The 12,391-nt window shown below is 34.9% G+C and overlaps 2 protein-coding genes across 4 annotated transcripts in view; one reads left to right on the top strand and one right to left on the bottom strand.

Moving 5' to 3' along the window:
• Positions 1–144: 144 nt before the first annotated feature.
• LOC140040105 (uncharacterized) lies at positions 145–6,197 on the bottom strand. Its single transcript, XM_072085784.1, has 4 exons — positions 5,767–6,197; positions 3,788–3,904; positions 1,905–2,159; positions 145–1,463 (listed from the first exon to the last, which is right to left on the bottom strand). The coding sequence occupies exons 1-4, from the start codon at positions 5,840–5,842 to the stop codon at positions 1,210–1,212; spliced, it is 702 nt and encodes a 233-aa protein (XP_071941885.1). The 5' UTR covers positions 5,843–6,197; the 3' UTR covers positions 145–1,209.
• Positions 6,198–6,729: 532 nt separating this feature from the next.
• LOC140040106 (histone-lysine N-methyltransferase EZH2-like) overlaps positions 6,730–12,391 on the top strand; it is a 43,708-nt gene continuing 38,046 nt past the window's right edge. For all 3 annotated transcript variants that reach the window (XM_072085787.1, XM_072085786.1, XM_072085785.1), the window contains exons 1-8: positions 6,730–6,856; positions 7,494–7,685; positions 8,884–9,012; positions 9,535–9,651; positions 10,491–10,611; positions 11,016–11,105; positions 11,498–11,597; positions 12,159–12,322. In XM_072085787.1, coding sequence (XP_071941888.1) covers positions 7,506–7,685; positions 8,884–9,012; positions 9,535–9,651; positions 10,491–10,611; positions 11,016–11,105; positions 11,498–11,597; positions 12,159–12,322 — 901 coding nt within the window. In that variant the 5' untranslated portion in view covers positions 6,730–6,856; positions 7,494–7,505. The remainder of the gene's footprint in view (positions 6,857–7,493; positions 7,686–8,883; positions 9,013–9,534; positions 9,652–10,490; positions 10,612–11,015; positions 11,106–11,497; positions 11,598–12,158; positions 12,323–12,391) is intronic.

Raw genomic sequence — 12,391 nt, forward strand, 5'->3', positions numbered from 1 at the left:
AGTTTCCTAATGCTTCTGTCCTCTTGAATATAACTGCCTAAAAGCGCGGCTCGAAAAATACAAATTAATTAGGAGTATTTAGAATTAAAAAAACGGGTCATATATTAATAAGCAAAAATACAATCTTTTTCATTTATTTATTTTTTCAATAGACTCATATATAAAACTCAATATGTTCATTAATTATTTTAATAAACAATACCGTAACGTTACGTTTGAATATTTTCTAAACTGTCTTGGCGTGCCATAGACAATCGTAATTAAAAGTTTAACTATTCAATGTTAATCAAAATCTCTAGTATAAATAAGTAATAATAATATGTCAAATTATATTTTACACTTGCACTATTTACTTCAGAAAAAAACAACGACGTAGTGTAACACCTATTTAGCATTTAATCGTGTACATGGATAAACTCTATAATATTTTTTATCAAAAGACTGTGAAATGAAATCTAACATTTGTAATTTAACAGATTTATTTCTATGGATACAAATCACAACATCTATAGCAGTGTATACTTGATAAATGGTGAACTTGAATTTTCTTTAAACGGAAATTACCGTTGCAATCAATCCAATTTATTACTTTTACAAATTGCTATAGAAGGTAGTATCGTTGATTAGTTGGCTTAATAACTCGTGACGGTAAAATATAAAAAAAATGAATTCGTTTTGCTCGTTTATCATATAGAGTTGTATACGTCACACCGCTAATGATTATGAATTATGTTACAATAAATGAATCAATGTCGTAGAAAAAAAAGTGATTCGATAACAAACGCGTTTCTCTATCTGTGCGGTGGATAAGAAATGCGTTTCTATATCTGCTGAATACAAACGTGTTTCTCCATCTTTGCGGCGGATCTGACGCGTTTCTCTATGCTGATATAAAACATAATATGTTTTATATCAGCATAGAGAAACGCGTCTGATCTCTATATTCTGTGTGGATAAGAAACGCGTTTTTCTATCTGTGCGGCGGATAAGAAGCGCGTTTCTCTATGTGCTGATAACAAACGCGTTTCTCTATCTGTGCCACGGATAAGAAACGCGTTTTTCTATCTGTGCGGCGGATAAGAAGCGCGTTTCTCTATGTGCTGATAACAAACGCGTTTCTCTATCTGTGCCACGGATAACAAACGCGTTTCTTTATCAGCTGATAACAAACGCGTTTCTATATACTCTGCTGATAAACAACGCGTTTCTCTATCTGCGGATGACCGTTACCATTGCAAGGCATAAATACGCCAACATTTTATGCAAGGTTATTTTTATACTATAATTGGTGGTATCGAATACATTTTTACTGTTATTATAGCAATCTCGATTACAACATGTAACGCATAAATCCGTTTTATCCTCCACATTACAATGATTTATATCACTAGTGTTCTTGTTTTCTCTGCCCATCGGAATAAATGTATCGCAAATTTTACTAATGTATATTACGTCGTTTTCAACTGAAAGAAAAACACATTAAATATAATCATACCGGTAATTTAACAAATTGTTTATTTGTAAAAGTTTTTCTAATAAGAATTGAACTTCCCCAATAACAAGAAATTGAAGAGCAATAAAATCAGACTCTAAATAGACTATTTCGAATTTTTAATAAAGTTACTCACTTCCTTCTGTAGAAAAAAAAGGCAATCTAACAACAGGATACAAGCTCCAGAGATCAAAGAGGTTATAAGTGGCTGCGACACGATGAGTTGCTGACATTTTCCCGTGTGTTCCCGCCTTTAACAGACACGCACCGTGAAGAATAATTATGTACAAAGTAAAGAATTGTTGGTATTTGTCGCAGCCAGACATAAGAACAATGGACTGTTACGAGTTCCTATCTTGACAAAGCAGGCTCAGTGTCCTGTTGTTAGATTGCCTTGATTAAACCAACTCACCATTAGTCGTCGTCTTACATTCTTCAACTGAGTCTGCGCATTGCTCTAGTTTATACTCTGGTATTGGTGGTACTTTTGGCGGTTGTGGGAAATGTCCGATGGCACCACCATTGCAGTAATTTTCCGTACAACACATTATACATTTAAATACATCTGTATTTTCACAGTGAGTCGCGCTTCCATTGACTAAACCACGGGGACAAACATTCAGCGAATCACAACGCTTTGAAATGCGCATGTCACGGTGATCGTCACCTACGATAAAATAGTTTAGATAAATAACTTTATATTTTGTTTTAGTATAATTTTTCTTTCTTTTTTCTTATAGATCATAAAGCTGCTTGTCTTCCAGTACCACTGGCATGGGTTCAATCGGACTCATTGCCAGGGTACCTCTCCTACTTGCCAATGATGTAGGTAGGCGAAACGCAAGTGAGGTGGTAAGCGAGTTGACCAATCACCTGTGACAGTTACGATAATAAATCGCGTAGTGATTGGTCAAATTACTTGCGATGCGCTTTACGTTTTTGTGTTACGTCAAGGTGGGAATCAAGCTTTACTCTCTTTTTAAGTTTACACCTTTAGGTGATAAGCACGATATGTCATCTATCCGGTAACTTGCTATCTGATGTACGTGAATATAAAGAAATGAAAATAAGTTAAAGATTATGTTGTTTAAGTGTAGTTGAATACATAACTAATAGGGCATATAGACTGCTGTAATAAGTCACCTTTTATACAGTATTACAGAATATATTCTAATGTATAAAAAGTATTCAAAATGTTGTAGCTTAAATAAATAAGGAAAGGATGTGTGGTCTAGAAGAAAATAGATATGTTGTTGTTTCCTAACATCTATATTAATAGCCATAACCATACTCTTTTGACTTCCTAATGTATGGTTTGTTTTCTGTAATAGCAATTACGCGCGCATGTTCGGAAAGACGAATTTGAACATCCCACCGCCGAGTGCGTCCGATATGAATCGATTTGACAAACTCTCGTACCGTAAGGAAACATTCTGTAGGCCTACACTTCATTGTCCTGCACTTCGTTAAGCTAACTTACTCTCATTTCTTACGCCAGCTTTATTATTGTGTAGTACAGCATTTAATGTAAATAAATGGGCATTCAACTGTTGGTCGATGGGTGTCAGTCACATCTTAAATTGATTTCATGAACAAAGCATATGAGAATAATTGGATTTATAAACGGAACAAGCTATAGCAATTCCACACTGACATTGTTTGCGCAACTTGTGTTAAAACATTCGCAAAATCGATTCTCAAGTAGAGAGGAAATACATGCTAGAGTAAAGCCAATAAAAAAACAAAAATTGATGTAAATTTTATTATATGCCTTCAGATGGAAAACCATTTCACGTTGATTGAAGAAAAATTGACAGAAAATTTAATGTATTAAAATTGGGTGGTGAAATATAATATTTCTTGTCTAATATGAATTGATCAGTACTTATAAACATTACTAGATCGATAGCCGATTCTCGGTAATAGCGGCTTCGGTAATTTGTTCAATATTATAGGCAAATTATGTAATACAGAGTCACATGTACCACGTATGACCCCTGTATCATCATGCCATGGCCTAACCATTGAGGAATTATTTGGAAATAAATAATTCCACTATGGTTGTGACCTAGCATAGGCGCCAAATAGTTCTTCTAAGGCTCTGGCTGTCTATACTATCAAACTTTATTTAACATCAAAATGTAATGTGCCCATATATGGGTAGGCCCATATCACTGCATATTTGGGCACTTTACACATTTATGTCGAAGATAGCGTAGCTTTATACGATATTTCTAATACTGTGATGAGATCGACAGTTCTACCACATAAGTAGTGACGCGATCGTTCACGTACCTTCCCATAATGCAACAGTGACGCAAGCATCTTGACCACTAGAGCATGACGTAGTAGTGGCATTCACGCATTCTTGGTAGTTGGAACAATTGTAGCATTCAAGTGGCATTGTGTTTCCTATAAGATAAATATTAATATTTTAACTCCAATAAGGCGCAGACGTTAAATTTCAAATTATAAAATACTTTAAATCAATACATTCTCAATATTATTGTTTATGATGACATATTTATTAATGTCGAAATATTGTGTATACCTCTCTACACTAACAAATAGTAGGTGGGGGGGGGGGGGGCAATACGCTATTCTACTGTAGTGTAGGCTATTTAGTACACCTGCGCGCGTAATTACCGAATCAAATTGAGATCGATCGATATTTGACTTTTCACACTCTCGCAAGATGAGCATTAAATGGTTCGTCACCCTCGAGATGTTGAAGGTATTCAATTGTATGTAACTATAATACCGGTAATTGAAGTTAACGTATCAAGACGGAATTGTTGACTCGAGCGTAGTATGACGTCACAAAATATAATCAGGTCATGAAGATGATAACGCAAATTAACCTACGTAAAATTAGCGTACAGCTGGACTAGATATAAAAAAGATAAAGCAAGAAGATGAGAAAGGAGAACATTGAAAGGCAGGTCTGTGTTAGCGGGTGCTTGTTAGTGATGATTAAAGGCACGAACCGACGCGTTACAGATAACGGACTTTCATCGCCTCTTAATTACCTGTAATGATTTATTAAGTAATTACGTCACTGCGTTAGAGGTCTATCATCAAACTTGTTCGATTTGACATTTTTATTAATTTGTGAACAGATGACACCGCAATGCTATAAATAAATAACATTAGCTTGAAAAGTGTTCTAGATAATAACATTATGTTATGTGAAATATGTCTGTGATTAGACCAACTCTTCGTCAGCACTGTTGGAATGGACGTGGAGAAGTTGATTCTGCTTGACTATAAAGGTGCCCAGGCCTGGGAGAGAAAGTAGAGAAAGTTGTATAATGACGCGCAACGTTTAACGTACACGAAATTATTTGTACGAAATTTGACCAATCATGGGTCGAATCAGACTAATATATTAGACTACATTATTTTTGTAAACCCATAATAATAATAATAATAAGATATTTTAAATTAGGTTGTAAAAACATAGTTCATGACTGAACATTGCTTTCCTGTAGTCTATGTTTGGTATCGAATGTTTGACATTAGTAATGTGGTTAGAATAATGTATGGCATTTAGGCCTATAGATAGACCTATATAATTTAATACGCATGCGTATATCAACGCTATTGTACATAATGTTTTGTGAACAACATTCTACAGAAAACCAAACGATCTTCTTTTTAATTTTTAACTCAGTGCACACTACATATATCTTTGTTAGATATTTTCGTCGTCGTCGTCGTCGCCGCCAATTTGCGATAATAATAATAGCTTACGTAAAAAGCAAACTATCAGTAATTGCTAATTAACTAGAAAAAACAACAATTAGTGGAAGTCAAACTCGTTTCAGCTTAACTCGCTTAAGCAACTGACAGTAAGCCTTTCAGTTGGTATTGTATCGGTGATAATTATGGAGCTTAGCTAAATACGATCAAAAAGACATAATCGATGAGGAGTTTGTATTTTTTTGCCACTTAGCTGGTCCGATCGACTAATTGTTGGTGCACGCCGTTTTTCAACATTAGGGGCCTAATGTAAATGGTGTTTTACTGGATATAATGATGGTGAATATGCCAAGCCAAATGGGTGTGTGTGGGATGGGAGTTGGGGTTGGTTGTGTGGGGTCTCTGGTCGGCTATTTCGACACCGATAAAACTTAATTAACACTTATCTATCAGTATAATTTGAAAAGTGTGTTTTGACGAAGAAAATGCCAAACACGTCACGCGTCTTGTACGAAATTTTCGAGGTTTTAAGGTATAAGACATGATAGGCTATGTGTATGTTCACAACTCACCTCTGACTAACTCGATAAGAATAAATAAAATCAGCTTTATATTCCAAACACATAACATCGTCTGATTGCCGGACATATTGTATGTTACTGTCTAATTGGTCTAATACACGGTACAGTAGTCGATGACATTACCATCACCTGGTATATATATACAATGCCTGGCGATAATATGAAACTGACGTGTATAAATGTAGCTCGTTCCAATGCTTCTTCCATAAAAAGGTTCTTCTTCAGCGTTCCATAGTTTACTAAAATTCCTATTCTCACGAATCCAAATAGAGCTTACCAAAAATTGAAAATGTATTGCAACAAGTAACTGCTGTCGGTCGATCAATACGATCGTCCCATCATGACGTCATCTAACGGAACCTCATTTGAACTATAGTAAGTTGTACATCTGTTTTTCTATCATTACATACAATAACATCTTCAATAACGTTTATAATAGGCACGAATGACCTTTATAGATGAGGGTCAAAATGAGACTAGAAATATTATTATGGTATCTCATGCTGATACTGTTATCTAAAGGCCTACTATAATTGTCAGCAAGTCTGTTGCATATTGTAATATTATATTATAAAATTGTTGAATAAATTCTTTATGATTTGCCCTCTTAACACTTGCGTTTTCAATGTGTCACCAAAACCTACTACTTAAATGGATAAATATGATTTCAAGACACTTAAGACATAATTATTGTCTACACTATCAAACTTTATGTCACAAAAAATTAGATTTACCCATATATGGACACGATGACGTCATATCAGTACCATATTAGAGAACCTCACATTTTGTCACATACAGTTTGTAGACAGAGAGAGCTATAGGAAAACCCCAAAGAAACCCCAACTTTCAACCAATCAAAACATTTTAGAAAGACATTCGATTGAAAAATAATATAAGTATTTGAGCTACTAACTGTTTTGTTTTTGTGTACGGCGCCCTCAAATTTGACCATGTGGACGACGCGCGGCGGGTATTTGTATTTCCGGTGGTGCATTCTCTCCCCGTGTTTTAGGCTAAAATACCCATTTTCGGTTGGGAAAATGTGTTAAATCCCTTATTTCGATTGCTATATTTTAAGGTAAGAAAAGTGATTTATTGTCATACATTTTGTAGTGCTTATGAACATTATGAAAATGGTTCGATATTCTAGGCCTCCTCCAACAAATCATATCATAGTTCATACACAACATTGAAAGAGGAGTAACTGGATATGGGGATCCCTGATTACTACCAGTGACCGAGGCCGGCCGTAGTTGAGGGGGGACCAGTTGAGGCTGCTGCCTATGCCAAGCACTGTAGGCCTAGGTTGGTTAGTGACTGACTGGGGGTGGGGGCCGATAGTGATTTCTGGGCTGGAAATTTTTTAGACCATTCATATTTTGGCGCTACTCCTCCTACTGGTGCACCTTTACCATTACTAAATACTATTATCTGTGTGTAAGATTATTTTGGGTTAATTTCAGGTCACAGCAAAAATGCTAATTAACATGAACCTAACTAAAGATTTAATCTCAATAGAATAGGTGCGAAAATGCAGTATACTGTAGCGCCCATATATTTTCAATTGCAAGATACAAAAATGCATAGCACTTTTATTTTTTGTGATTAAATAACAGATGTCAATCGCTATAAATTAATTAATTACGATTCAAGCAACCATCCATGTCTCTTTATAATATAAATTATATTTTCATTGCTTTCGTTTGTACCCATAGATTTGATTTAAAATGGCATCTAACAATTTATCAATTAATATGGATGACGGAGGAAACACATCGCAAACTGCACCAACAAAAGAAAAAAAGACTGAAGTTGCTGTACCACAAACAGATTTGAGAAAGATTGTCAAGTCGGAGTACATGCGAATTAGACAACAAAAACGCATAAAACGGGCAGAACAAGTTAAGGTACCAAAGACGTGAATGACTTTCTATTTTAAAAGATGAAGTGGATAAACAAACGTTTACTGTTATATTTCCTAATTGTTTGAAGTAGGTGTCCACTATGGACACACGGCAGCCACAGAGCAACCACAGGACAATAACAGGGAAAACACAGGGCAACCGCAGGGCAACAGGGGTTGTGATGAACCACTACACCATAAACTCTCTAAAGCCCCTTTCTCACAGATGTGTCTGCAATATACCGGTACAGTGCTGGCGTCGTGCCGGTATCGTTACCGGCATATACCCATTCTCATCGGACTATCGTGCCGGAAATATAACCGGTATATACCGGCTTTCTGTGAGAAAGGAGTCGGGCATATTCGGCCAATAAAAAGTCTCTGACAAAATAATTATTGAGGGCGTCCTTTATTGTTATTATTTTTGTCTAGGGATATATGGCGGCGAATGTTAGGTTACAGATTATTATCTTCCTTTATAGCATATTTATGCAATACATGCTATGTACAGTATATTGTGCATATATTATACAGGTACAGCAATTAATTAGCCGTCAATCGGCAATCTGTAAAACACCTTAGAAGGCTGTACAATTTACAATACAAGGCGACGAAGGGTCATACCAGGCTAGTTAGGCACCAACAAAGAGCTATATGGCCTAGGCTAGGCCTGCTATAGTATCATTATGCTACAAATTTCTTCTTGTCCCCTTATTTTAAGCAGCTCTCTTATCTCATTATCCCTCCAGTTCGACATTATTATTGTTAATTGAATTGAATCGGCGCCAAAGTGATACACTTGACCGCGCAAGGTGTCTGAAGCCTCGACAGGAGGTGCCGGCATGATGCCAAGACGACCCGTTCTCACAGAAAACCATACCGGCATGGTAATGGTATATTCCCGCAATATTCCTGGCACTCAGCTCTGTGAGAAAGGGGCTTAACTAAGTCACGCACATTTTTTCTTTCTGCCTTTTTTTTCTCATTTGTCCTTTTTTCCCTCCTTTGCTTATTTTCCCTCCTTTGCTCATTTTCTCCCCTTTACACCATAAAAAGCACAGGCCAATCAAAAGTAGCTAACATTATCAACATGATCATTTTAGAAAGTCAAATGAATTAATAATAATAATTATATTTTGATATATAAATCATCTTTCAAATAATTTTGTGTTTTTCCAAATCTTTACTCTAATTGTTTACAGAATGCTTTTGCTTCAAATCGAAGATGGATTGAGGCTACAACTGACCGACACAATACGGTATGGCAAGAGAAACCTTTCCAGTCAATACACACTGCAGCATCTTTTGACCAATTACCAGTAACCAGAAGGGTGAGTATCTGTTCACTGATTGCTATCCAAATTTCCTCAGTTTCCAGTTAAGCTTGAGGACAATAATAAAGATCTTGCCTTGCTTTTTATATACAAAAAAGTCAAATATATTTTACTTATCTAATTATTGCTACCATGGTTATCTCTTTCCTAGGAGCATTGCCTAGGCCATTTATTATACCATTTATTATACCATTGGCCCGAATACGTCAATATAAATATTAACAATAAAATAAACTCATAATGCTTTCTCTTTTTATAAGCAAAGTAAATGAACTTAGGAAGGTTAGAATAAATATTTTCTTTTTTACTTGACATTAATACATTTTTCAACAGACGGGATTTTGAAGTAAAACAGTGGAAGTAATTGCTACCAGTACCATGGCTATCAATAGGCTTAACCTACCTACAAACAAGTGTTTTTTTTCACCATTTTTAATTCAGTTTCAGAGCCATTTTATTCCAGTGCTGACAAAACCAACTTTGTGAGAACTTTTTAATCATTACGTTTTTTTCCTTTAGTGCTCTATAGAAATTGGTAATAGCCTTGAAACGAAGACAGCACCATTACACACTTTAAATGCGTTAAGTTCTGTGCCGTTGGTTTACACATGGGCACCACTACAGCAAAACTTCATGGTAAGATTCCATTCTTTATTTCGAAAACTTTCTCAATATCATTTTACAATAATAATATGATATCTCTGACAAAATTATAGTGTTTTAAGAATGCTTTTTATTTCTCAGCTTGTACATTTCATATACAGCAGAACCCCTCAGTTAGAGACACCTCTATTAAGGGGACACTTCATTAAAATAAACAGGCTATTTTGAAAATGTATATATTTAGGCAAATTGCCAAGGATAACCATCAACAAATTCATTCACTATCCTTCTTAAAGGTGCCAAACCAGTTCACAAGACAAACGTATACACAAGATGCTCTACCTAAACAAAGTCTTATTACTACAAGTCTTTGGGAGTGGAGTTGTAAATTGTCATTATAAACAAATCCTGACATAACAGGGCTTTAATCCAAAACGCTTGTATTGGTAGCTGAGCATCATAACGACCAAGCCACAATTCCACTCCCAAATATGTTTCCACATTACAGCCAACCATTATTCTGGTGACATCCCTATTAAGGCCACATTTTACTTGGTCTTTAAGGTGTCCCCTTAATAGAGGTTCTACCGTATTTGTATCATGGTTATGATGCTTGTCTACTAGTCCAAGGGTCCTGGGTTCAAGTCCCGTCACATGTCAGGATTTTTTCTAAGGACCAAATTACTCCACTCCCAAAGACTTGTAATAAGACTTTGTTTATGTAGAGCATCTTGTGTATATGTTTGTCTTGTGAACCTCTGAGGGTCCCTAATGATCAGCAATAGCTGGATGGATCACCCTCATTAAATATGGTAAAAAAAAAAAAAATGGTTTATTCATTTTTATTTAATAGTGTTATCTGCCTTTTGCAGGTAGATGATGAGACAGTTTTGCATAACATCCCATATATGGGAGACGAAGTCTTGGAGCAGGATGGAGCTTTTATCGAGGAACTAATTAAAAACTACGATGGCAAAGTGCATGGAGAAAGGGGTATCTACATTTTGTTACAAATGCTGTTTAATCCAATTTCAACCAAAAATATATTTTATTTTAATTATATATCGAACAGCCATAAGCCAATTACAGGATGTCTTAAACAGTTTTACAATAAACATTAGGTTAATGTACAGAACATCATCAGAAGTTATGGAAAAGGGATGTTGATGAAGATCGTGTAAATAGCGCCCTCTATTATAAACAACGCCCTCTATTTTATAAATGTTTATAGCACCCTCTAAAAATCAGAAGTTATGAAAAAAAGATGTTGATTAAGATTTTGAAAATAGCGCCCTCTATTGCTTGATAGATGTTTATAGGACCCTCTATAGGCCATATTTTGTATATAAATATAAAATAATAAAAATAAAATTTTGTTTTTTCAATTATAATAATAGAAAAGAATTTCTTTGAGGATGACATGTTTGAAGATCTTGTGAAAGCAGTATCAGCTGCTAGGAAAGATCCTAAGACATCAGGACAATCAGGTAATATTGGAATATAGAAATCTAATCCATTTTTGTCGGAACATAATCGTTTTTGAATCTTTTTTTATATAAAAACCAAATAATAATATATATATAAAAACTCACAGCACTTAATATAAACATCTTATCCATATTTGCCAGCACATAATCGGTTTTTAATCTTTTTTTATATAAAAACCAAATAATAATATAAAGAGGACCCCCAGAATATTAGTTAACCCACTAGACTCTTTAAAAATGGTTAAAATAAAAAGAATTAAAAATCCATTACTTTTTTATCACAACTGCACAATATAAAAATCTGATCCATATCTGTCAGTGCATAATCGGTTTTTTAATCTTTTTTACATAAAAACCCAAATAATAATATATAGTGTTTTTCTTTTCTTTAGTAACAGCTGACCCTGATGAAGTGATGCCGGATGATAAAGTATTTGAAGGAATTAACAGTTTGTTTCCTGAGAAAGGCAGCATAGAAACACTCAAAGCTAAGTATGTTTTTTTCTACAATTGTTAAAAACACTAGATACTCTATTAAGGAGACACTTTTGGACCCAACAAAATGGCTATGTGTTAAAATATATGTACTTCTCCTTGTTCATTTCACAGGAAAGTGCACTCCCTTACTGGTGTGAAGGGGGAGGGTTGTCCCCTGAATAGAGGTGTCCAAAATGAGGGTTTAAATAAAAAATTCTTAGAAAACTATTTCTTTAGCAGTGTTAACGATATATTGTCCCCCTGAAAAAAATTTTTTTTTTTGTTAGAATAATGTATGCCATTTTGATGTTCCAAAATAGCAATTTCATGTTGAACAAAAATTGAATCGGAAAACAAATTATTTACCTGAAAAATCTGTAATTTAAAGCAAAAAATTGTCAAGTTGGCTGCCAGCCTATTGGTTTCTGGTTTAATTTAACAGCCTGTTTTGTCTTTAATAAGTGAAAATAATTTTTCTGCGGAAGTGATTTACTTCATTAAAACTACAAAATAGCCTATTCAAAATCTTTCATGTTTTTGGGTGACAATACATTTTTAATATCTCTTTTTTTATAGGTATCAGGAACTGTTAGAGAGGGAAGACCCGAATTCCATGCCACCAGAGTGTACACCAAACATCGACGGTCCGGATGCCAAGTCAGTTTCCAGGGAACAGACGATGCATTCATTTCATACATTGTTCTGTCGTCGATGTTTTAAGTACGATTGTTTCTTGCATCGTAAGTTTATTTTTTTGTTTTCCGTTTTTTAATTGGAAGGGGTTTTTGAATTCTATTGATCTTTCGATT

The sequence above is a fragment of the Antedon mediterranea genome, chromosome 2 (assembly GCF_964355755.1).
Source record: "Antedon mediterranea chromosome 2, ecAntMedi1.1, whole genome shotgun sequence".
Lineage (NCBI taxonomy): Eukaryota > Metazoa > Echinodermata > Crinoidea > Comatulida > Antedonidae > Antedon > Antedon mediterranea.